The 27957-nt window shown below is 36.4% G+C and overlaps 1 protein-coding gene across 1 annotated transcript in view; it reads left to right on the top strand.

The window, feature by feature from the left end:
* Positions 1 to 27957, top strand: part of LOC129758141 (B-cell receptor CD22) — a 504009-nt gene that overhangs the window by 9284 nt on the left and 466768 nt on the right. The window contains exon 2 of the mRNA XM_055755606.1: positions 47 to 1122. Within this exon, the coding sequence (XP_055611581.1) occupies positions 1056 to 1122 (67 nt within the window). The 5' untranslated portion in view covers positions 47 to 1055. The remainder of the gene's footprint in view (positions 1 to 46; positions 1123 to 27957) is intronic.

Below are 27957 nucleotides of genomic sequence, written 5' to 3'. Positions count from 1 at the left end.
CTACCTACATAACCGGAACTAATTCTCCAAATTAATCAAATTTCAGATTCAGCAATTTGTGAATAAAACATATTCAATTCTCGAGGTGTTATTCGCGTTTTGGATTTCAGTAGTGGCTGGTGTCGGCAGCAGAAGCAGCAAATCCGCGCGAGTGTTTACGGGTGAAAGTGTAGGACGCGCGTTGATGATGACGTGCGTGTGAAACAGTATTCTTCCGGTTCCGAATCATTTCTGGCAAAGTCAGGTTGAAACAACAAATCACAAATCCTACCGCAAACTAAAACCCGAAAATGTGTTCCCCGTAGGATTTGCCATCGCCATACACTCATCAGCGTGCGAGCGGAAAATCTTCCACCCACTTGGAAAATTTACGCGTGCTTTCACAATAAGCCGGGCGCACAGACACATCGCCAAACGGTTGAATTTTCGGAAACATGTTGCGGGCGTGTTTCGACACGCGAGTCGATGTGTTAAAGTGAAAAAGCATCCCTAGCATCAGTGCCGAAGAGCTGCAGAAAAAAGTGAACACCCCTTGCCCGCCAACCTGACGCTAATTGAATTTATGAAAATTAATTATATGTAAATGATGACGCGGGTGACATAAATTGAGAAATTTTTGTCGTGCAAAGCAATAACTCTGTTAAACGGTGCAACGATTGGATTGGCGCAGATGTGCTGACAGGACCCAATCCAGTGATATCCTACCCGCCCATTGATATGTCATTTCCGGGCAGGGAAAAACCCAACTCGCAAAGGACAAATAAAAACGTGCTTGCCAGATAAACAGCCAGACAGGCAGGTGAACGCTCGGAACGAACCATTTACACCAGGCAGCCGGAAGATTGGAAGATACCAATCGGAAACCGACTAGTAGATTTGTCGCTCCCGGTTGTCGAAATCTGCTGCGGGAGTTGACGGGGGGCAAAAAGTAACGTGTTGTGGTGACCGATTCCTAAATATTTGGACCACAGTGACAGCAAAGCATAACCGCATCACCGAAAACGAACGTTCGTCGTTCCTAAATCCTCACAGTCAACAGGACGACAAACCAAAAAATGGATTACAACAGTCGACTGATGGCCACTGCCGTGTTTCTCGTTTTTGCGGCTATCTGCGTAAAAGGTAAGCGATATTATTGCTGTAAGCCGGCGAAACTTCCGGTTATCTTGATTTGTTTCAATGGTTACCTTTTTCTTTGACAGGAGAACAGTGTTTTACTCACAGCTGGTATTAAATTCTAAACTTATGTCATCTTTTTGGATGTCAAAGACACAAAAGTTTTCAAAACTCACATGAAGAATCGTTTAAAAATTTAGAAGCAACATATTTGTGCGAACAAGGCTTCTCTTCGCTAATGAATATAAAATCAAGGGAAAGAAATCGATTAAACGCCGAAAACTGTATTCAAATCGTAACAAACATCAAAAGTCCCAATTTTGAAGCAGTTTTAATGAACATAGAAACACAATTTTTCCTAATCGTAAAGGAAGAATTATTACAATTTATCTTACTTTTCTTTATATTTCAGATCCCCAAACCCTCAATTGTATCTTATTTATATTACCATTCTCGCCATTTTCTTTTACTAAGTACCTATTAAATATATTGGTAATGCAGTGACCGAACCAAGAATAGTTACACTATGTTCTTTGCTAGTCAAAATATGAATGATTGAAAATCGTCAAAATTATCTTCTCCAAATTGTTTTCAATTGTTCAACGGATAACTACAGCTTAAATTTACTTTTTTTCGGATAAAACAATTGGCGTTGAGGACCAGGAATATGAAAAAAGGAAGCGAAATAGAAACACTATCACTTCTGTATTTCTAACAAATCAAGATTATTTCCTAAAATTTACCATATACAAGTGAATAAAAATACTACTACGAATTATTCACATAGATAACTGCATTTTGAAGGCGATTTCTAGAATTCCAAACAGTTTTATTGAGTTTATAAGTGATTTTCCTAAAGCTTTCATGAATTGGACATTTGAGTTATAAAACTTTCTCAAACTGCTTTATTATTTTTTTTAATTTTGTTTAAATATGTCTTTATTCGTACCAATTCATCATTACATTTATATTACATTATTACATTAAATTAGGTGTTCAGTTCAATAATGAACTGTCCAGAGCCCTATAGTTAACTTATCACTAAAATTTATTTATTCAACTTGAATTTGCTGAGCACAATCAAGTATTTTTTGTAGGAGAACATCCTGTTTTAAACTTACAACTAAAAACAAAAACTATCCTAAAACTGAACGAATTGTAGAGAGAACAAATTTCTGCGATGGAAGACTGCATCGATTTGCCTCTGAAGTTGGAGATGATTTTGTTGGCCATCTCTCCGATCGATTCAATGCCCGCAATCCGATGAAGATCTTCGGAGCATCTTAAATGTGATTTTCAAAAGTAAGATTCCGATCAAGTGTGAGTCCCAAGTACTTCACGTGATCAGACCATTCTAATGAAACGCCATTAAAAATTATGGAATGATTTTCATTGGGTTTTAAAAATTTAGCTCTTGGCTTATGGGGAAATAAAATAAGTTGAGTTTTGGAAGCGTATGGAGAAATTTTCCACATTTCCAAGTAATTCAAAAAGGAATGCAAACTTTGTTGCAACCTACTGCGTACCACCCGTAAATTTCGACCTTTGGCTGAAAGCAAAGTATCATCATCAAATAATCTTCTACCTTTTCCTTTTGGTACATCAGGAAGATCTGAAGTAAAAATATTGTAAAAAATTGGCCCAAGTATACTGCCCTGAGGGACATCAGCTCTAATGGGTGTCCTTTCAAAGCATGAATTTTGATAGCTTACTTGTAAGGTTCGACTAGTCAAATAATTTCGAATAATTTTGATGAGATATACGGGAAAATCAAATCGAGCTAATTTAGCTACTAAACCTTTGTGCCAAACACTGTCAAAAGCTTTTTCAATATCTAGAAGAGCAACACCAGTTGAATATCCTTCAGATTTGCTAGCGTTAATCATATTAGTTACACTCAAAAGTTGATGTGTAGAAGAATGCCCATGACGAAAACCGTTCATCAGAGATAATAGAATTCTAATTAATGTGAATCATCATTCTATTCAAAATAACTCTCTAAAATAGTTTACTTAAAGAAAGAAGCAAACTAATTGGTCGATAACTTGAAGGCTCTGAAGCACTTTTTCCAGGTTTCAAAATTGGAGTTACTTTGGCATTTTTCCATTTATTGGGAAAATAAGCCAAGTGAAAACATTTATTGAAGATTTTAACTAAAAAATTTAAAGTGCTTTCAGGCAACTTTTTAATAAGAATATAGAAAATCCCATCTTCCCCCGGGGCTTTCATATTTTTAAATTTTTTGAAAATCAATTTAAGTTCATCAATATTTGTCTCACAAGAACTTTCAAACACAATTTGCTTAGAAAGAATATCATCAAATTCTAGGGAAATTTGAGCTTCAATTGGACTTACAACGTTTGAATTATAATCATGAGCAGACTCAAATTGTTGGGCTAATTTTTGAGCTTTTTCTGAATTAGTTAAAAGAAGTTTATCCCCATCTTTCAAAGTAGGAATTGGCTTCTGGGGCTTTTTTAGAATTTTAGTTAATTTCCAAAATGGCTTTGAGTAGGGTTTTATGTCCTCTACTGCTTTAGCAAAATTTTCATTACGAATGAAATTTAAACGACGTTTGATCTCTTTTTGAAGGTCGCAATAAATTAATTTCAAATAAGGATCCCTAGTTCGTTGAAATTGGCGTCGACGAATGTTTTTCAGTCGTATCAAAAACTGAAGATCTTCATCAATTAAAGGTTGATTAAATTTATGTTTAACTTTAGGTATTGAAGCGGCTCTAGCATTGACTATTGAAGTTGTCAAATTTTCTACAGCCAAATCAATATCTTCTATTGAATTCAATGGAACGTTTACATCTAAATTACGTTCAATAAAGTTCATATATCGCTCCCAGTTAGCCTTTTGAAAATTAAAAGTTGATTTAAAAGGGTTTTCAATAAGACTTTAAGATAAAGAAAAAGTTATTGGAAGGTGGTCTGAGTCGAGGTCCGCATGAGTAACTAATTGACTACAATGCTCGCCTAAATCCGTTAGAACCAAATCAATTGTGGAAGGATTTCTAATCGAAAGAAACAAGTATGCCCATTAGGATATTCAACAGTATAATTACCTGCAGAGCAGTCATTTAATAAAAGATTCCCATTATAATTTGATGAAATATTATTCCGAGATCGGTGTTTTGCATTAAAGTCACCAATTATGAAAAATTTAGATTTATTTCTCATGAGTTTTTTGTAAATCTTCTTAAAACCAATTTCTGTTCACCGCTACATTGTAAAGGCAAATATGCGGCAATTATTATAATTTTTCCCATAGACGTTCCTAATTCAATTCCAATTGTTTCTTAAACTTTTGTATTGAAAGAAGGAAGAAGTCTAAATTTGAGACGACTATTAATGACAATAGCTACACCCCCACCTTGTCGATCAAGTCGATCATTTCGCAATATATTAAAAAAAAGCATTGCTATTCCATTTATTGTCCGGTTTTAAAAAAGTTTCAGTGATGGCAGAAATATGTATGTTTTGAGTTTTCAAAACTTAAAAGATCTCATCTTGATTATTCAGCAAAAACCTAGCGTTCCAATTCATAATATTAACACACCTATTTGGATCCATGAGGGATTCGTAAAGACATAATAATTTTGTTAGCTCAATTTAAAGAAGTTTGGAAAGCTTCAAACATTGAATTTGCTTTCAACATAAGTTGCATCAATTCCATTAAATTTTGATGCAAAAATTTTAATTTTTCCTTAGTAATTTTATCCAACTAAACAAAATTGTGACTAGCCCAAGCCTTCGCATGTACATTGAGACTTGGTTTTTCCCATTAGTTATACCCGAAGAGGGCAACCCATATTCAACCACCTCTGAGAACGTTAAACAACGAGTCTGTGGCGCTGAATCAGCACAGGTAACATTAAAAACACTTCGAGCATTACCAAGACGTGATTCAAAAGTAGGCCGAGGCTGACCGCAAACAGGCAGATTGTTTGCCGGCCTGATGTGTGAAGAGGAAAAAGAGGAAGGAGGAGAACAACTTTGGGATTTTCCTTGAAGCAATAATTTTTGTTCTAATGCGGCAGTCTATGGAATTGGAAGAATGATTACCTGCGCAATTCGCACACTTGGAAAATTCTGTTTGTGTTTTATCACCACCAAAACGGTATTTAGATTTTTCATGATCGAATGAGCCGCAAAGCATGCATCTAGCATTCATTCCACAATTTGACAACGACGACATTACTTAATTTTTTGAAAAAAAAAGTAGAAGATTTTCGAAAAGGTTCAAATTTGACTTGACAATGAAACATAAGACGAGCCTTTTCAAGAATTTGCAAATTATTAACTTGATCCATTTTAAAATGGATCAAATAAAGTTCAGGAGCAAAACCAACACTACTGATATTATTCGTGTTAGTTCTTTTCCTCATTTGAATTACTTGAATTGTAGAAAAACCTAACAAAGAATTTAATTCAGTTGTGATCTCATCCGGTGTCTGATCGCCGGTGAGACCACGAAGTACAACTTTGGAAGGATCACTTTCAATGTCGTACGTAAAAAAATGTTTTTTTTAATTTCACAAAGAATTTAAAATTTTTTGAAAATCATTGAAAGATTCCGCCAATATGCGAGCAGTTCCCCTTCGACCGATCTGAAAAGAAATCTTCACGCCCTTGACGGAAGTGACGATTTCTTTCCGAAAGGCATTGAAGTCAGGAATTGTGACCGTAATTGGTGTAACCTTTTCATTTTTAAGAGTACAAGAAGAAGAAGGCTTCTTGGTACTCTTATCAGAATTAAATATAAATATTTTCTTATCACCGATGTTATGAAGAAGATCGAATGAAAAACTCCTCGCAGCGCATCTGAGTACACTAGTAAGTAGATTGACTAATCCATTTATCCAATAATTAGAGGGATTGTTGCTTGTTAGGGAGCAGTGGAAGCATTTTTATTTTATTTTTGCTATCTATCGGAGTTCGGATTTTTTTTATTGATCACATTACGGTTTGTGTAGTCCTTCCAGCTAACTATCGGCATGGATGGAAGACGAACGAAAAAAAAGACCAGAGGTCGGTGGGATCGATTAGACTAAGTGGATGGTGATTCCGGTGAGATGTTGCTCGGGAGGGGACATGGAGACTTTCCGTTGATTGTTACCACAACCCAATTGTGTCTCTTGTGTATCGTTAGATAAGCACATTGAGGCAACGATACCTATCTCAGTTTTGGACTAGATTTTTCGTCTTCAGTCCCGGCTTTGAAGAAACAAATAATTGTTATTTTGATTATTATTAACTTTGTCAGGAAAACCGGGGTTTGTGCTTAAAAATTAATAGTGATGAATATATGCTGATTTATGAATTTTTGAATGTATCGCTTCTGATATTTTCTCAAAATCCTATCTTACACCTTAGTGTTTTTACATATTTTTTTTAAATTGACTATCAGATTTTCATTCTGAAACTCTTTTATTGTTTTTTTATGTATTTCAATTAGGGTGACAATGGATGTATGGGAAGAATTCATGATTGAAATTTGAAAGCCAACCATATACATTTTGTGATAAGCCCAAAATCCGATCTGCGCAAAATTTTAGCTCAATCGGGTTTGATTTTGGGGCGGTCAAAGTTTCGTTTTTTTTACTCTAAAACATCACATAAGGGGGGACCAAATAAAATCTGAAAAATCGAAATGTTTATTTTGATGCCAAATGACTTAAAAATGCTTAAACTTCAAAATCTGGTGATATCTCGAAAACATTTTTGTCCAAAAATAAAATCTCAGGAAATGTTTTTCGTTGTTGGGCGAATTTTTTTTGGAGGTAACACCAGATCTGAACGTTTTATGCATTTTTAAGTCATTTGACATCAACTTTAAAATTTCGATATTTTCGATTTCCTTGGGCCCCCCTTTAAGGGTAAAAAAAAAACCGAAATTTTGAACACTTTGAGGCACCCCTAACACAAGTCCGATTGAACTGAAATTTTGCCCAGGTAAGTTTTAGGCCAATCTACAAAATGTATATGGTTGATTTTCGGAATTCCACATGACCAACTCTAATATTTTTCAGTTTAGTCATAAATTGCTTGGCTCATGAAAAAATGAAGGCATGCATAATGAACTGAAGAATAAAAAGTCGCGCAGAAGGTCAACTAATCAATTTCATTTCAATTAGATTAGATTGCATCTTAGCTCGTGGACGAATGATTCCACCATGCATTGTTGTTGAAAATATTAGGAAAAACTAGACAGTTTAAAAAAATGGATGGTATCTATAATGAATGTATCAGGATTTTTTAAACAGGAAAAAAATAAATACAAAGTAGAAATTCTAAGCCACCAAGAAGTTAGTGATCTATTTGCTTAGTTGTGTTGAAAATTGAGTACGCCTTCCGAAAGCCTCAAAGGAGGTCTTTTCCATAACCCTCATGTTTTAACATTCATAAACTCGTAACAAGCTCCTTCCTGCTTTAAACTTACCCGGTCCTTGAGTTTTCATCAAAAAACACTTGCGTGCCTGGTAAATAGGAAATATTTATTGAAACGAATTGTTTCCCAAGGGTTGGAATGTCGGAAATTTGTTGTTAGATATTTCCTGTACTCTACACATGCACACACACATAATTTGTTAACAATGCTGGATCTAAACTTTGACTAGCACGCTCCTACTACTTGCATAACCGCATTTGTGACTGTCGTTTGTGTTCTACTCCAGGAATCACCACTTTCGGGGCAAACTCTTTGGGGAATGCTAAGTCTAAAATTGCATTCCGTTTTCCCTCGAGGACTCGGGACTGCAGCTGTATTCATCATCTTCAAATTAAAGTAACTACAACTTCATCCGGTTTTTTCTTCACGCTTGTTTTCGAGCTAGCCATCACCCGGGTACGTTATCAAGTAATTGTGCTTAGTGAAGGAAAGCAATTAATCCTTACGCCCTGGCTCTGCCCACATCTTGTTATTTCGTGCCAACCCAGTTACGTCAACGAGCATTCATTAGGTTGTTGCTTCCGATAAGAAAGAAGAACAATCTATTCCACTAGTAGTACTGGCATGAGCTTTTCTACGAAATTTCTTGATGCTTTGTTACCTTAACAAGGCGTCATGAATGAATTTGCTCCATTCGATAAAAATACGATACTTTTTCCCTTCTTACTTACTAAGCAGTCACGACACATTCGGTGATGTTGCAACAAGGTATTCCCACACGGCGGAACATCGGCAAACCACCACCCCAAGTTTGAGCGTTTTTCCGCCTCAATTCCGAACATAGATGATTAACGATAATCATATGGCAAAAAGCGCCTTCACTTTTAAGCCGCTGCTTTTCGACTTGAGACTTCCTGTACCGAGGTCCCTATATCATGGTGGATGGCGTCGCGTCGGGGGAATTTGTTGAGTGGCACCTGTAAGGCAATTCAGGCATATGGCATGGGGTTCTTCGCGTACCTACCTTCATACATAAGTACATCCAAACATTCCAGCTGAGCAGGTTCTCAGAATCGAAGCGATCTTCAATAGGACCGGTAGCTTTGAATTGATTTGATACATTTACTGAAAATTCAATCTGTCCCATATATTCTTCACTATTCGTATTTTAATGAGACATTCATTTAATTTAAGGTTGATTAGTTTTATCAAAACTGTGTACTAGATCCGAAAAAAAATATTTTTGATTTTTTACATTCGGCCTGTATATTTGTGATTTTAGATTGTTTAATTTATGAATCAATACTACGAATTCTACCTATTCGAAAAAAATCACGACCGTGATTATTGTATTCAGATTATCCTGGTAAAATTGGTTTCAATCACTTTCATAAACAAGGTATTTTGAAGGATTTTGAAAAAAGTTTGAACCGTTCAATGAGACCTGGAACAGGCCAGGTTACAGTTATTTAATTCTAGGTGACCCGGTGTGCTTTGCTACACCTTCAACAAATAAATGAAATTTGTAAAAATAATTTGAATTTTTTTTCGTCATTTTATTCCATTTAAGCACAAATTTCTAAAATTTGGTCCAGTTTGCTCAATTTGTTGTATGAAAGGGAGGGGTTCCAAAAATCATAAAAACATCATGTCCTAATATCTTCCCATGCCAAATTTGGCTCCATTGGCTCGATTAGTGTTCCAATAATTGTAAAGGAGTCCCCCTCCCCTCTTTCTTTCTCCCCATTGGAAGGTGGGATGTGTTTCAAATATTCATTGAATTTCTCGTACCCTAATACCATTTCATACTGAATTCAGTTTAATTTGTTTCATTAGTTTTTGAGCTGTGTGTAAAAATGTAAGAGAGACCTCCTCCGCCCTCCATATCTCCTTATTGGAAAGGGGAAAGGATCTCAAATAATCATAGAAATGATTTCGTACCCAAATACCCTCCCACGCCAAATTTGGTATCATTTGCTTGATCGGTGTTTGAGATATGCAAACACTACACTCACCGTTTAGTGCAAAATGCATCGACTATGAATGGTAAATGAAAAAAAAATCACCTCCACCAGGAATCGAGTTCGAATGTTCTGATTATCTTTCCGACACCTTTTTTTTTTTTTTTTTTTTTTTTACAAGATGGAAATTTGACTTCAAACCACAACAGCCGGGTGTTTGCTGCCGTGTGTGGGTTCGTCCCACTAAAACCACCTTGGGCTTCGTGTGCCAGATGTGCCCCTTGGTTTCACCCTATGATACTACATCAAGGGGTAGGCTGTACTCATGCACTTATACATCTCACCCTTTTCCTCTTTCTCAATTTTTCCTTGATCATCGTTCTGCTTTATCCTTTTTCCTCCTTCTCCTTTTCCTCTATCGTCAACTTTAGACTGGTACGGAAGACCCCGAAACGTGTGCCGGTTAGGTAACGCTTTCATAATAACTCACGCCCGTCACAGCATCCACTATCCCGGGGACCTCTAAACGTGTGCCGGTTAGGTAACGCTTTCAAAGTAACTCGCGCCCGTCACAGCAACCACTTACGCAGGATTTCTAACCACCAAGGCATAGCCGATTGAGAAACTACCAAGCTAGAATCCCGACACGACCACCCCGAATGGTATCTCCGCTTCCTTTTGCTGCAGGAAAGATCGTAGCTGAGTACGTGAGACCTTTTAAGTCCCACCACACGTATGAGTCCAGATTAGGGTTATACCGCGCCCTAAGATCGCGTTGCTTTTGAATTGAAGTGTCATACGAGGCCCAAGACCTTTCATTAGCTTGTCAAATTTGGTTGACTATCTCGCTCTCTCCGTTCATCATCTTTCCTGATCCTTATCAGATCGCGCATGATTTGCGAGATTTCGTCGACTATAGCACGCCATGACTGTTCGTCGCGACACATTTCACTCACTATGTTTTCAGCGTTCAAATTTAGAAGTTGTTGACGCCTTGAATTGAACCTGGGGCAGACAAAGATAGCATGTTCTGCCGATTCCTCCGTCTCTACGCATTCCGGGCAATAAGGCGAGCTGATAAGCTTAAACCGATGAAGGTATTGCTTAAAGTATCTTTCCGACACCTATCCAATATGCTAAAGCGTCACATGTAAACTAGTCAAGCTGTGGCTCTATAATTTAGTTGTCTTCATCAAGTTGCATTCGCTGATAGATGCTCATCGTGCCTCGATCAATGGCGTTCTATACGCCCCGAGTCAACTAGTTTAAGTAAAAACTAGTTTTAAAGTTGATTATAGTGAAAAATCCAAAATCTTATAATGGTGAAAATTAAGGAACAATGTGTACATCATTTTGCAGTGCGTACTTTAAAGTGTCCCTCATAAAAATTTATTTAAAAAAAAATCGTACTTTCGTGAAATAGAGGAGTGCTTACTATGCCACGGGTGCTCGTTATGCCTTTATCTCCCCTAACAGCAAAACTCAGCCTGAAAAGGGCAATTTTTTTCTTGTTACAACCAGGCTTGTAAGTGATCACCATCGTTTGAATTTTTCCGGAGACAACCACCACACATCGTTCTTGACAATCGTGGAGAGCGCAATCGTTTGATCGGAGAGCAAAAAAATGTCAAATGAAATTTTGATCTTTTGTGTGGTTAGTCGTTTGACTTTCATTCCTCTTGCGTAGATAATCGAGATAATCATTCCACATTGTTCGGCCAACACATCCAAACATCACCCGGCGCTGCAGAGTGGAGAATTTTTTTTTCAACAGGAGGGAGTGAATAGTAAAGATTGCATTTGCTTATTGAGTCTGTAAGTTCTGCTGCGTGAAAGAGATAGGCGATGTCGTAAACTGTCGGAAATTATGGTCGTTTGACCATCAAATTCTCCCTCTCGTGTACCAAGACACGAAATTTCGTTCGACAATCACACAAAGAAGAATGAATTTCGTTTCGTTTGATGGTAGTCGGCTGTTCAGCAAGTTTTCGGTCGCATTCGTTTGATGGCATGAACAATGAAACTGATAAAAGCAGGCTGTGCGACTGTCAGAGAAAATGTCGATGGTTTACAAGTCTGGTTACAACTTCGCAAAACGATTAAACACAATGTAACACATTATAACAGCAAGCTCAATCTCATAAGGGCTTTTATTGTAAAACATACCTAAACAACAACACTGTAGCAACTAATCTCAGCCTTCGCTAATGGTTTTTTTATGATCTGCAAAAAATGGAGTTGAGTTTAGGACTTCTGAAATGGCTTACGTCATATTTAACAAACAGAAAATAAATAATTATACTCAATGAAAAGAAGTTAATCCCATTCAAGTCACCTCAAGAGTTCCTCAAAACTCACATTTAGCGGCATTACCATAATTCTTGAAATTTTTTATTGTTTATTGTTGAAACATTCGGATCACAATAACTAGAGCACGAGTAGCATTCGGCGAACTTGAAATGTATCTTAGTCTATGAGACAGCAGCGGTTTTCATAGCTTGGAAAACGAAACGGATCTTGGTGTCGTAGAGCGTACCGTAAGAAGCGCCGCTGGATAGCCTCGATTCGTTCAGCTCCGATTAGGTAGAAAGTACACCAAACAGCTTAAGCGTATTCGAGAATAGAATGCACTATGCAACAATAAAGACTTTTCAGGAAATATAAGGAGTGTATCGAAAATAAGTTATGAACACATTTTTTTCATTGTATTGATTTTATTGATGATTGAAACAAAGAAACAGTTCGGAAGTGTTATAAAAAGCTTATTTTTACAGTTTATAAAGAAGTACAAGTAAAAAAGTAATTATTGGTAATATTCTCGGACTTTCGTTATGACGCGTTTCATTAGGTTTTGTACAGCTGATTGATCAAACTTCTTGGCCGCAGCATTCCAATTTTTCTTGAAAACCACCATAGTCCTGTTGGCCTTACCATCCTTCTTAAAAACTCTCTTGACGATAGCCAAATATCGTTCTATGGGGCGAAGCGGGGGGCAGTTTGGTGGGTTGATATCTTTCTCAACGAATTCTACATCGTTATCCTCAAAGCATCTAAGAGTGGATTTAGCGTAGTGGGCTGACGCCAAATCCGGCCAGAACAATGGTGGAGTCGTATGTTTCCTTTAAACGACGGATTGTATCTTATTTAAGTGACGAATTGAGAAATATTAATTAGAAACTTCATCGTTCGGCAATATATTTATGTAACCTTAAATTAAGTATATCATTAAGACAACTATGTCAGATAGTTTTTAAAACAAGAAATGAATAACTAAGTAAAAAAATAAATATAGTGCCAGCAACCTTTTCTGCAAACACTCCTTTTGGTAGATATCGATGCCTTGTTCCTTTGTAAAGAAACTCGCCGACTTCAATCTGCAGGAGCAGATTGCCTGCCACACAAGCACTTTCTGGCCAAATTTTTCCACCTTAATCGACTTCTCGTGGTCACTCACATCCTCCCCAATAGCTGCAGTGTAAAATTGTGGTCTCGGAAGAGTACTGGAATCCTTTTTTACATAAGTTTCATCGTCCATAAGAATGCACGCATCTGCCTCTGCAAAATCCGATGATACAGCTTCCGGGCTCTGGTTTTGGCTCGTGATTTTTGTTCAGCCGTTTGTTTGGTCACTTTCTGCTTCTTGTTTGTCTTCAGATTGTTCCGCTTCTTGATCCGCTGTACCATTTCGATCGATGTACCAGCTTTTTTCACCAAATCCCGTATGGACATCGATCGATTCCAGTTGATGAGGTTGATTGCCTTACGGTCCAGATTTGGGTCAGATGGTCCTGGTTTTCTGCCTCTTACTGGCAAATCATCGAACGTATAGTGTTCCCCGAACTTGTGGATGATGGATTTTACGCTCGCCGGATGAATGGCGAAACGTTTCGCAACTTCATTCATCGAGATGCCCTTCTCTCGCATCCAAGTGTTCAACACATGAATTTTAACTTCTTTTTTAATTCGCGACATTTTGGGAGAAACGAATGTTTCAAACGTAAACAAAGCGTTTGTTCACTCTTGATAGATCAAGATGCAACATACAGGTGAGCAGAAGGCCCGAATAGTTAATTTTCGATACACTCCTTATGTACGTTTTAGTTTTGACAAAGGGAGCGGAAGCTAAGTCAATCGTCGGAATCCTGAAACCTTAGTTAACAAAACAGAGGTCAAGCATATGTTAGTTTTTATTTTCGATTTTTTTTGGTTTCCCAGGTAGTAAATTCGAAGAAGGAATTGTACGAATTGGTCCCAATGCACGTTGAGTGCCGTGTCTACATGGGAACAATGGGTCGACTCGTTATATACTCATCCATATATACATACGCCCTAAACTCCACCTGGGGCCTCAGGCAATTTCCCAAACCGGTACCTGCCCTAAGGCAATACTTCGGTAGGAGGTGTCTAATTCACGCATATGCGCTACTTATGCAACACTTGCCAAGAAGTTCATATTTAAATTAAATATCATCCTGACCGCCCAAGACCATCTTCACATTGTGGTCCCATCGGCTACGCTGATTGTTTTGCGTAGTTCATTTCATAGCTTCGGACTCTTTAAATTTAGTAAAGTTAACCTACGTTATCCTACGTCAGTTTTCGTCAGTCTCCAACTACTTTGCAAAGCAGTCATTATCCGGGCAAGCCCATCTTCTGCAACATGTTGTCCGCTATTGTTTCTGGTCCGCAGGCGGCGAATATGTTGGTACGTCCAGACCGGCGAGGCCGCATGTCCGAACCTGTGGTGGTACTTCATGAAGCATCAATGACCAGTCAGGAATTGCGTCATGTAGAAATCCACTTTCGCCATGCTTTCTCTCCATCCACTCCTTGATGCTTGGGATCAAACGATGGGTCCACCTTCCTCTTTCTGAGCTGTCCCACAGCTGCTGCCAGTTGGCCATGGAGCTATCTCTGGCTCGTGTTCTCGCGTTTTGCGAGCCTCTATTTTCGTAGCAATAGGAGTCCCCCACCAACATAACCGAGATGGGCATGACTCCCGCTACAACTCATGCAGCCTCCGACGAAACGGTGCGGTATGCACTGATGACCCGCAAATTCATTCGCCTCTGTACACAGTTCAGATTCTGCTGGTTACACTGGATGTTAAGACCAGATTTCCAGGCCATTTTATTTATCTGACGTCAAATCGCTGTACTCAGGACGTCTAAATATACACTAGAACAGGGGTCGTGCTCCGCGGAGCACTTGGTGCTCCGCGAAGCTTTTAAAAGTGCTCCGCGACGTACGTAACGAAAATCTTAAACCAACCTTGTAAAAACTCTGATTTTTTTTATCGATTAGTTTTTATCGAAGCATAAGAAATAATAAATATTTACAAGGCATATAATACTAGCGAATAAGTTTTGTTTACTTTGTCTTTACTGGCGACTATAGCCTAGAGTCCACACTTGGCAACTTGAACTACGAATTCGGTTAATGAGACTTTTTTTTGGTTGCTGTTCGTCAATCTTTAGTGACAGGATGACAACACACCTGCAACTGGTGATGCATCAAATGCTGAACCTTTATCGATGGTCGTTGAGCTGGACCTGAAGGAAATCGAAGAACCTCAGCCGGAAGATGTACCCAATGTCAAGAAAATGATAATCGCTGCAAAACAGTCTATGAAAAGGCTGTTCTTACGTCGTACTTAGTGAGTTACCGAGTTGCAAAAGCTAGAGAAGCGCATAAGTACTATTGCTGAAAACTTAATCAAACCTTGTATGATGATGAAACAGTGGAATTGGAAAATCCGATTCCGATGTCTGACAATACGGTTTCTCGGCAAATTTGTGACGTGGCTGAAGATACTGAAGCATTTTAATTTCTCAATGGAGAACTTCAAAATTCTCTATGCAGCTTAACAAATCTACAAATGAAACAGGACTAGCAATTCTAATGGCATTTGTCCGCTATCAAGGTTATGAATGTTTCGAAGAAGATTTGTTCCTTTGCAAACCGTTGCCAACTCCCACAACGGGGGCTGAAACTTTCAAGCTAATTGATGATTATGTTGCGGACAACAATATGCCATGGGGAAATTGTATTGATGTATGTACAGACGGTGCGAAAGCTGGTTTGAAAAACTGATGGAGTCGTTGCCAAGATCAAAGACGTTGCGGTAGTAGTCGTTGCATCCTGCATTAACTTGCACTCGCTATGAAGAACTATTATCATCTTTGACAGAAGTCTTGGACAAAAGCGTAAAATAATTCAACTTTATTGAGGCTCGTCCGAAAAATTTAAGGTTATTGAAAGCGTTGTGCGAAACGATGGGTAGGTACCCAACATTCCACGCTACTCTTACATACCCAAGTTCGCTGGTTATCTCATGGAAAAATGTTTTTTCGCCCGTTTGAATTAAGATCGGCAGTTAGAACGTTTTTAAGCGACATTAATTTGAATCAAATCAAAACATCAAATTGAATGATGATCAGTGGCCCTTCAGGTTGGCTTATTTGGCTGACATTTTTCATAAAATGAATGATAATCATCGATTCAAACGGCAAAATCATGGCCTTCAAGAGAAAAATCAAATTTTGGACAGATTCGCTCAAAAAGCGCAACCTTGACAGCTTTCCAAATTTAAGATGCATTCAATCAGGAATAAACTCGAAGTTATCATCCGAAAATTTTCAATAATTCAACGAGCATTTGCAGGAATATATTTTGACAATCACAACACTTTTCGATGATAACATTTTTTTTGTATTCCTTAATGTTAAGTTGAACTAACAGGCCCACTTATCTAATAAAGTCATTTTTAATTATAATTACAACGTTTTTCGACAGGATTTGTTGAACAGATTTTAGCAATATTTTCCCGAAGAATATCATAAAAAGATCGAAGACTTAAAATGGGTGGAACAGCCTTTTTCTTTGTCTAAGAAACCAGAATCATTAACATCTCAAGAATATAAATGCTTGATAGATATGACATCGGATTTAAAGATACAGGAAAGATTCGCTTCCAAGAAGTCGTTGGAAGAGTTTTGGTGTCAACTGAAAAATGAATTTCAAATTTTGTCCGATTAAGCTAAACTTATTCTTCTGCCGTTTTCCACTACTTATCTATGTGAGTCTGGATTTTTCACATGCTTATCTCGCAATGAAGGCAAATTACCAATCCTAACTAAACGCGGAAACAGACGTTAGGCTACAACTGACACAAATTGAACCAAACATGTTACAGCTTGCAAAATTGAAGATAGCGTATTTGTTCTATTGAAATATGATTAATTAATTTTTGATGACACATATTTTGTTAAGAAAAACAAGACTATTCAAAGAGAAGCCATTTATTACTGATTTTATTAACTACGATGACAAGACTCATCTTATTTTAACGATACTATCAAGTTTTCAAAATTAGGTAGGGTTTTTCATTCGTTCAAAAATGCAGGTGCTCCGCCAAAATATTTGGTTTTAAAAAGTGCTCCGCCGAGCAAATGATCTGAAAACCCCTGCACTAGAAGAATGCCGAGAACGAAGAACGCACAAGGTCTGGAAACAGAAAAGCCACTTCGGGAGGAGCACCATTTTAGACCGGGCATGTTGAAGTCGTCGATGACGTATGTCATCATCAGGAGAACAAATAGAGCTGACTTTAGACAGGCAACGCGAAAAGGACTCTGCTAAAACTAGGTCGCCAGAACGATCAGGAGGCAAGTGCATTACGCATAGATAGCGTTTCCGATTACCGTGATCAATGCGGGTCCAAATGAGCTCCAGATCGTCCCAGGAAACGTCTTCGATAAGCAAAGCCGAGAGATTAGATCTAACGGCAAGTAACACTCCAGCACCAGCAGATAATAAAAAGTTCGCTGGAAAGACAAACTTCATCACGCGGAGAAGAACTGTCTATGATATCATACTTTTTTTCAATCTGAGAACCACTGTTACTGTTTCCGCGGGAAAGACGCTACCATAGCTGCCAATCAAAGACTAACGATCCCTGAGCTGGAGAACCTCATAGCGTGTACCAAAAGAGTTAAGTGAAATAACAACCTTACGGTGTGGAAAACAGAAAAGACCACCCCATTCGCGCAATTTCCTCAAACATAAGTGTTCACTTGAGCCAGCTGACTTTTTACAGTTGGTGAAAATTGAACATATTATTATTGGCGGCAATAGCAGCTCTTGCTCTTGATTCACTTCTTCAAAATTTCAATATTTCATACCCCCCAGCTTACATGATTTATTTCAGTTTTGGACAGACATACGTTCCAATGAACTTCAGCCCGTCCGTCGTTTAAAGGGCACAAAAAGGTATGTTGGAGTGAAAAGTTGGCTCAATCTACAACATGCAAAGAGCTCCCCCGCACTCGGGCAAAATGATGTGCCACGAATAAAATGAACATTATCTCAAAGTTTTCTTCTCGTTTTTGGTCGTCTTGCAGAGCACGTGTTTTCCTGATGCCAACATCGTTATGTGTGAAAAGTTAAAGTAAGAACGTTTCTCGAAAGTCAAGCCAGCGAAAACTCCAACCGGGAAAGGCTGTTCGGCTTTACGCTGTATGGCTTGATTCACACTTTTCTTTTCTAGAGCTACGACCTACCCAACCATGGCCAGCACGCTTTTTCGTATTCCTGAGACTCACGATTTTCCGTGCCTTTATTTTATTCCGTTTGCCGGGCTAGTTTGGAATTCTTTTTTTTCCTTTTGCCCGGATGGGGTTTTCAATTTTTCCCATACATTGCGATTCTGCCAAGCATCCGGCAGTGTAAAGTTTAGCGCTAACCATGTTCTCACTTTTTCCTCGGTGAAAAAATATTCTTCCTTTCGGCACTGAATAGGGACTGACTCATGATTCAGGACACTAATTTCAATCGTAACTTCGAATCCGCTGAACATACCTTACTTTGTGTGGATTCTTTAAACCTGTTCAGGATATTCGAATGGAAACTGCACAAAAATACTGTCTTACATCGACAAGTTCTTTTCACGAATCGCGAGATAAAGTTGCAAAATAAAGTTTTTGCGGGGTTCTTTATCGAAAACCCGATAGTTTCTGAGTCCATTACGGTGCAAAACATTGATCTCAAATCTTTCCAGTCCACGTAAAACAATCTCAATAAAACTTCCCGTGCTTTCTGAGAGCTTAATTCAGTTGAACAAGAATTTCAAATATTTGATTATTTCGATTATGATCTAAAACTAGCAACTTTAGTTTGATTTTTATTAATATATCTCCAAAATATACAGTTTTTACGTTCAAAAATTAAACAAGGTTCATATGAAAAGCTTTTCTGCTCCTTCTGTTTTCGATGAGGTTCCTTCTGTTTTCAAAGGAATCTGGATCCTTATACGCACGACTTTTTTAAATTAATAGGCATGTTGAAATTATTGATGCGAGAAAATAATATTGGGAGAGTTCCCATTTTCTGCTTTTCATATTTTACAATTGCGTGGGTCACCTTGATGTCGGATGTTTGTTGAGATTAAATTCTCAATCTAACTTAAGTGTCCTTTCCCCGGAAATTCTCGGGATTCCGGGAAAAATTAAAAATTGAGATTTTAACACTCTAACACTCTTTTAACACTATATACGAAACCTTATCTATGTGGTATTTTGAAACTTATAGGAATTGCAAAACATTTCAAACTTTTTTATCCGACAAACTTGTCTGATTATTGCTGCAAAAATTTAAAATAATTGTAAAAGATTTTTCACTATCGATAGAAGAAGGTGAGCTAGACTTCAGGCTACTCATCAAATCTCCAAATTTTAAGATAACTTTCCATTTGTTTCAAAATATTTTATTTTTTTTTTGCTGTTGATTTTGCTTCTGTCAACAGTTTGCGAAATTGAAATTCTGAATGATGAGGCTTGCAAAATAGTGAAACCAGATTATTTTCGTAGCGTTTTTTTTATTGAAATTGTTTAGTTTTTTAGATTCTTTGTCAATTTTCAGCTTTGCACTAAGTTTTCGAACGAGAAAACATTTTTGATCAAATTCAATGCATTAACTAGTTTTTAAAAGAGGAAAAAAATGTTTACGTATAAGGCATCAAGGTAGAACTTTCATTTTCCTTGCTCAATCTGATCCCTTCTTCAAATTAGATTGTTAAACTTTCTATTAATTTACTACTTTTTACAGACTTTGGGTATTCCCGGGATTTTTAAGCGCTTCCCGAGGTTCGGGAATTCCCGATTGGGAAATCCCGGGTAGGACATTCTAAATCCAACTGTCATTGTCGATGTTCTGCGTAAGCAAATATTTCCATATGTTGGTAACTTGTGCAAGCATCATATCCTTCTTTTAATTCACAAGCTCAAAAAATTAATTAGCATAATTATTCAAGAACCTACAAATTAGAGATTCCATAGTTTTTGGGGTATCATGGGTCACTTAGTGTGGGGTTTCGTGTTCCACCTATTTTAATGTTTTTTTTAAACATTTTCATGAAAAAAAATCATTTCCCCTATTTGTGAAGTTTTCTTTTGTCAAATAAAGAGTTACTAAAAATATAATATCAATTTTATTGAATGCAATAGAGACGAAAAAAAACACATACCTATACCTAGGTAAGGAATTTTGCCAAAATATTCGCAGGCCTAGTTTAGGAACTATTTGAACATACACAACTCTCTTCATAATTTTTTTTTCAAATTCGTTTATTTGAGACGGCTCGAACTTTTTAGTTTAACAGAGCCAAGGTTCCGGTAATTCTCTTCAGAATTTCCTCACCTGAAATCTCTGAATTATACAATAACATTTTTTTTGTGAACTCATAAACTTTGCATGTTATTTTGTCATTGTAGGTTTGGGTTCCCACAATTCCCTCCAAGTTTTTAAAATCCAATTGAATTCACTCGTTTTAAATCCGTCAGAACTCGGGGAAAGTTCAGAAACTTAAATTAATGTTATTGCCAAATGGTAGGGGAGATAAGAGCATAATGGCAACCTTAAGGAGGACGCTTGTTTAACCATGGAAAACAGCAAAAATATGAGAGTAACATCATTGTTTCGTGTTCAGACACTGCAAAAGTTTATTTCCTAAAGGGCTTCACCAGCCCCTACCGCCCTCTCCCCTGTTGCAGTAATCGGGGCACGGGACAAAAAAAAACACCTCGTTCAGGAATCGAACTCGAGTCTTCTGATTACCTCTCCGACCCTTTTCCATCCAATAGACTAAATCGTCAGAAGTAAACTAATCAATTCAGTTGACTTCATCAGTTTGAATTCGCTGTTAGATTCTACGGCAGAAAATGCTCATCGTGTCGATCAATGGTGCTCTGTTCACCCTAAGTCAACAAGTTTAAATAAAAACGCCTTTAAAAATTGATAAAAGTGAAAAGACAATAATTTAATGATGGTAAAAATCGAGGGACAATGTGTACATTATGTTGAGGTGCGAGCATTATAGATCAAGATGATTTAAAGATCGTATGGGCTTATTTTCCGCTACTCAAAAATTATAATATTTTCATCACTTGAGAACCTAGTTGGTTGTTTTTTAATTATTTTTGTATAGATTATAAGATGATTTCTTTTTTGTTGAAAAACTAATCGTAAGGAACTACAAAAGTGTTCCTCATGAAAATTTATTTAACCCTCCAAAGCCGTTCGGGTCAATATGACCCGAAGCGCACATTTCAAACATCTTTATCATCATTCCAATATACTGATGAACTGGTAGTTTTGACAGACCAAGTATTTTGTATGAAAATAATGATCAAATTAACGCCAAAAAACTAAAATTTGAGTTTTTAAAATCGGTTCATTGAGAAATGAAATACAGCTAAGCAAAGCCAAAACTGGATGTCGTTTTTTTTAAGTAAGACTTTTTTCTACCGGAAGATCTGTCATAGCGGTCAAAACTTTCACTGGACCCCAACATATCTATACATTGTCGGATAGACGGATTCTTGACAATTTCAAACATCAATGAAATAATTCAATACAGAAAAGCTGTCAGAAGTTATGAGTATTTTAAAAATAAAATTGATTTTTCGGACTTTTAACTTACTGAACCAGTTTCTGAAAACCTGGTAATTCATATCGACTTTATTTTGAAATGTTGAGTAATAAGAATAAATTACCTACACAATGAATATCATATCATCAAAATCGGTTAACATTTACAGCTAGGAGAACGAAATCAAATTACAACTCATATTTCCCCGAAACGGGTATTTAGCGAACGGCTTTGGAAGGTTAAGAAAATTCGTATTTCCTTATAAAAAAAGGGGTGCCCAGTTCGCCCCGGGTGCTCGTTATGCCGACCGGAAGACTCCGTTCTACCATAAATTTTATTTATCCAATAAATTTCAATAATAACATTTTTAAGAGCCTTCAGTTCAGTTGTTATTTAAGTTAGACTCCCCATTTCAAGGTTGGGTGGATTTCATATTACATAAATAAAACATCTCTTTATTCAAAATTGACCCTTTACTCTCTTAATTTAAAAAAAAAAACACTTCATAATTGATAAATTCTTTGCGTTTTGTTGTAATTTAAATTGATTTTGGTTTGCATTTTTCCTCTAAAAATGGGTTAGGGTATATAGGGTAAATATTTATATCATCTCGTCATATCAATGTGTTTTCAATTTGATGGAAAATTTTCGAAAATGGTTTAGGATGTTTCGATTGAAATGTTAATTTTGTAAAAGACCAACCCCCCAATTTAAAATATGGTGTGTTTTTCATTAAAACAATCGTCTTGTGAAAAACCCTGAGTGTGTGGCATTTAAAAATAAACTTTTCACGATTGTTCGAGTTGACTCGTATTTAAAGATGATAAGGCTTGTGCGAAGGACCCATCCATGGGGGAAGGGGAGGGGGGGGGGGTTGGAGTGGGGGTTTCGAAACAAATTTACCCAAAAATAAAAAAAATACCGAAAACACACAATGAATAAGGAAATTGATTTCCTTCACCTTTTTCTTAGATATGATTATCACAAAAACTAAAAAAAAAAATTTAACTGGCAAAATAAATCCAAATTTTCAAAACAAATGAGAATGAAGAAAGTCTCTCTAATAAAGACAAAAAATGAGAATGAAGGTCTCAAATCAAGCCTTTTTCCGGTAATTCATTGATAAATTTTTCAAAATGATTCTCCTTATTCTGAACTACATATTTGCATTGTTTTAATTTTTTGTATTCTAATATAGTTTTCTAAGGATGGCTGAAAGTAGAAGGCCGAAACGTCAAAAGAATTGTTTTTATTTGATTTAAAAATCATCGAAAAGCATCAACCTTAAAAGCCAATTAGCAGTTTAGTTTTCAAATTTGAAATCAACACTTCCGAAACACCAGAAAAAGAATGCGAATCATGATTTCGAATATAGCTTTGGACAAGAAAATTAATGCACAGAAATACATAAAATATAACACCAGATTTTAAGAAATTCTACATCATATAATCTCTACATCATATAACTGTCGGATCAGGTTAAAAATTATGATTAAAAATTGTTAGAAAAATGATAATAATTGTTTTTTATTATTCATCTTAATTTAAATTTCTTTTCTTTGATTTCAATTGAAGGATTGATATTTTTTTTTTAATTTGAAAAAAATCTAATCACGATTTGAAATGTGAATTCTCGATAAGAAGAAATATCAATTTTGAACTTTGGAGAATATATTCAATAATTGATAACTGAATTTTAGTTGATAAAAAGGATTGCAAGTGTGCAAGAGTTCAAAATAAAAGTTTAATCCTTTTTTTTTAATTCTTCCAAGTATCAAAACAAAGGCCAAGAAAGTTAGTTTTTGAAGTTCCTAATAATTACTTTATATATTTATAATACAAGATGTTTAATTATACTGACAAAGTTCAGATTTCGGCAAATAAATAAGAATTATTAGTTTCTATGTTAAAATAATGAATCCCAAGTTTTGTTTCAGATAGTTAATAAAATACAAATTTAGGTAACATTAAAATTTAACTTAAGTTGGTACATCGAATCATTTTTCGAACAATCTGATGATTAATTAAAAAACATGATCGATTGAAAAATCGAAAGTTTTCATGTTCAGAATTCAAGCTCTGAATATTTTGTTGTTTTCAATTTCAATATTGGGTCCTGACAGAACAGAACAGACAAAAGGTGGAAACTGGAAACTATGTTCTTACGAAAAATTTAGTTTCAAAGGCTTGCAAAAGGATTCTATTTTAAGAACACAAAAATTTAAAATAAAAAACAAAGACAAAGTTATAAAAATTATTCTTAAAATTTAAATAATTTTACTTTGCTTTCGGTTAATTTATTTAAAATTAAAAGAAAATGTGAAATTGAAAAAGATAAGTTTTCAACATTTAAGTAGGATTTTTATTTAAAAAAAACCGGTCTTACCATTTTAACAACTCGAATCTTTTGTCAAAGTTTGTCTTTGAACTTTAATGTTGGTATTATAATTTTGGTATTATACCTATTTCATTCAATTAGGGAATAATATTTGAAAGATGATGATTCATGATCTAAAAAAATAAAACTCTACAGTTTTATAAAATTCGAAAAGATATCATTACTTGTGTTTCTGACATTACTGAATAAAGTTTTAGAAAATTGAATTCATTAAACTTTTTTTTTTCAAACCGGCAAAACGATTAGGTTTTTACTTAAAAAATAACTAAAACTCTTCTTAAAAATACTTCTTTAAAAATGTGGAAAAGTAATCAAATAGAATACTTCTATAACTTTTTTAGCAGAGCTCAAAATAGCTTGAAGTCTTGGGGAAAGTTGATAATTGTGTTAAAACCTTTATTTAAAAATGTTGTGTTTTTTGTGTTAAAGGTTATTTAAAATACAAAAGCTGATAATAAAATGGCAAATTTATATCAAGAACAACCAAACTATTTTTTGTAAATTATTTTTCGGCATATCGGTGAAATGTATATTCTTGGAGAAAGAATATTAGAAATGAAATTGATGAAGATGGATAGAAAAGTGAGAAGAAAATTTACAGATGTTGAAAAGAGCGTTCACCACATGTAGACTTCGGACCAACCAGATTTCATTGTATAGGTTAAGGTAGTGTCACCTCTATCCCGGTACTACTTCCCCTAAATAATGAAATGTTGCGGGGTAAAGTATGGTGTACGTTAATAAGTTTTTCTCGCAAAAATGCTCTTTCGCTCTTTTCAACATCTGTAAATTTTCTTCTCACTTTTCTATCCATCTTCATCAATTTCATTTCTGATATTCTTTCTCCAAGAATATACATTTCACCGATGTGCCGAAAAATAATTTACAAAAACTTAATTAACGGTGGTTAACTTATCTTAAAGAACAACCAAACTAATCAAAATTAGCTAAGAAGAACAAGAAACACAACACAAAATTAAAACTGAAATTAGCGTCTTGAAGAATATTTAAAATCAGCATGATTTTCTGTAGATCAAAATTATTAGCAATAATGTAGAGGATACTAGGTTTTAGATTTTGTTTTGCTAATTCTGATGACCATCGTGAGTGGCTTCCAACTTGTTGATGTATAAAATTAGTATTCGATGGTTGGTTTTAAACTCTGAAATTGTTTAGTTACACTTCTCAATGAAATTCCATTCTAAAGACGAGGTAGGGTTTTTGTATGTCAAGTTTAGAGTTTCAATACAAAAGGTTGATTGCATTGCAAAACGAAATTTACAACTGAAAATAAGTTTCACTTCGTGAACGGCATATATGTAGTGTCTTAAAGTGAAATGTCTCAAGCCAAGGGGTTAAAGAATAATTTCGGACTTGCTTGTTAACACATATTTAACACCTTTTAAGATCAAGAAATTTCCCGTTACTACGATGAACATGTTTTTCGGGTTTTATGTTGATTTTGTATGGGAGCCCCCGCTTTCCAAAAATGCAAGTTTGTATGGGACCCTCCTCCCCTACAGAAGTCGTGAAAGTTATTCATCAATGTTTGTTACTTTAATTTATCGGCCTTATCGGTGAAAAGTGATGTCTTTTTTAGTAGGGACATCTAATGATTATGAAACTTTTATAGATGGATAGGAGATTAGATCAGATCAGTTCAGGTTAGATGAAATGAAAATAAGCGGGTAGAATTTATTTAGAAGCATTATCATCACATATCAAATTTTTGTTCGTCACGGGCCTACTACTATGAAGCGGTAGATACAGATTAGTAAGCCAAGCATGGTTCGCCCCACAAGATGAAAACTTGCAGTGCGAACGAACAAAAAGATGATATGTGACCGCTCAGATAAGCTCCCTTTAACTCAGAAACGCATCTATCGATGTATAGTCTTCTCAGTTTGTTATCATCGCGTTTGTTTCATCCGGGGTTTGGATGACCTACCACCGATGCTATGATGTCTAGTTTTTTATTTCTTTTTGGCCAAAGTTATTTTATTTTATGAAGGATTAATCATCATAATTTATGTTTGTTACTTTAATTTATCGGCCTTCATCAATATTAATCTTTCTACAGTATCAAAACATTTTTGTGTATAGAATTAAAATAAGAATCGCTCAGTTACTGTTTCACTATAGTCCAATTTGCAACAGGTAGTGTTCGTGAAATAATGCTGGTTGTTCAACCAAAACGTTTCATTTTTGGTTAAATCAACCTGCCTGAAAACGACTAATATTTGTCGACCGGCTACCCGTTTTTTTGTATTAAGAGTTTTTGGGGTTAATTGTGCCGTCTTATCTGTACACGCTCAGCAAGTGTGCGTGAGATATGTCAAAAACAACTCTATTGAATTTATCTTTTAGAAAAATAAGACATATGATTTCTATGAAGACTTTTCAAGATTGCATTAATTGAGTTTCTCGAGAAGATTTCAAGACTTTCAATTTAATATTTCCAATCACTTAATCTGTGAACAGGCCCAACAAAAATAAGTTTCAATTTCATGCTCGATGATGAAATCAAAAAATCATAAGCTCAAACTTGATAAAGGTCTCAAATGGATGCCCCTCATCATGAAGGCTCAATAAATATAACAGGGATGTTCCGTAGGTCGATAGGCCATATCATTTGGGGTAGATAGATACCGTTTACATGCATAACTTGACAGCCTGTAAGAAAACGTTTTTCGCTGTTCACTTCGCATCCTTTTTACGTGAGTACGTCACTGTTAAAAAACAACCCAAGTAGAGGCAATTTTTTCTTTCGGCTTTTCCCCCACAGCTCCAATTACGAGAAGATTGTCACGCAAATTAACTCCCCCATAAATTTGTTTATGCGAGTGTGCTTTTTTCGCTGCCAAAGTCTCTTGAACCATCATAAATCCGTTTATTTCGTCAACGACTCCCATATCGCCAATTTCTTAATTTCGCCGCCAGAACGGAACGGAACGGTGATGATGACACATGATTTCACACACAGGTTGAGCGATTTGCTGCTGGGGGTAAGGGCATGTGCTCTGTTTTTTTTGCTTTCAACTTTTGAGCTTCATTATTTGGTTCTATTCTGGAGGCAACCAGGAGTGCTTTAGACGGTCTCGGCCACGCAAATATATTGCCCCCAATAGGATTAAGTGCTGTGTATTTGCTGGGTACTAAGTGATTGCTGTTCCGTACCAGACAATTTAGTCAGTTCGTAGAAACGATTTATAGCTCAAACGCTCGTTTTGGGGTGGTCCTTTATACTCGAGAAGGCTTTCATGTGGGTGTTACATTAAGCTTTAAGAAGGAGATTTTGGTTCGAGGCTTTTATCTAATGAGTTAACCCGGAAAATGGAAGATGGGTGTTGATTAAATCTTTACCTTTGACCGAAGCTAATTAAGTAGCTACCTGTACTTAAGGATTTACAGATTTCCGCTAGAAAAGTTATCGTCATGTGTGATGATAACTTACTGGGACTATCTGATGGTGATACAACCGTATCGTAAATCCCTGTGTCTAGTCGTAACTATGGTCACCATAACTGAATCTGGTCAGCATCCCCTTTGCTTCTCGCTCAGAATTGGTCCTGAAGCCCTATTTTCATTATACCAAACAGAACGTATCATCGTCTGGCGTAACTTAATTATGTAAGCTAATCCTGGTAGAGTGCTGCTCCGCACTCATCTCCGCACTGATGTATGAATAAACGTAGTACAACCTTCGGATGCGGGACGCCCCATGGATGTATGCGAATGAAGTATACGAAGTGTATGTGTGTGTGGTCGGTCTTCTGATTCATTACATGGCTCCCTGATTTGCAGTGTCCTCCAAGAAAGTTTAACTGAACCGGATGACCGGATATGGAGATAAGGGTAAGAGTCTAGCAGATGCTGCCTCACGTCAGGAGCAAAAGTACCAGGTTGTTTTCGTTCAGTTATGTCCCGCATCTGTCGGTTTTGTAAGACAAACTACACAATCTACACCTGTTTACACAGACTTAGTGTATTATTTAATAACCGGTTGTGTACGGTCAGTGAGTACTTTCCGGTTCAAATTTTGTTGCTATCGGGAGCGTAAACACCAGCTTTACCTATTGCTTTCGACGCAGTACCAGACGGGATCTTCATGAATGGTGGTCGTGTTCTAGAATTTGATTGATATCAATTAGGCTTTCCTC

Source organism: Uranotaenia lowii, chromosome 3, assembly GCF_029784155.1.
Source record: "Uranotaenia lowii strain MFRU-FL chromosome 3, ASM2978415v1, whole genome shotgun sequence".
NCBI classification, from domain to species: Eukaryota; Metazoa; Arthropoda; class Insecta; order Diptera; family Culicidae; genus Uranotaenia; species Uranotaenia lowii.
This window is presented reverse-complemented; position numbering and strand designations above follow the sequence as displayed.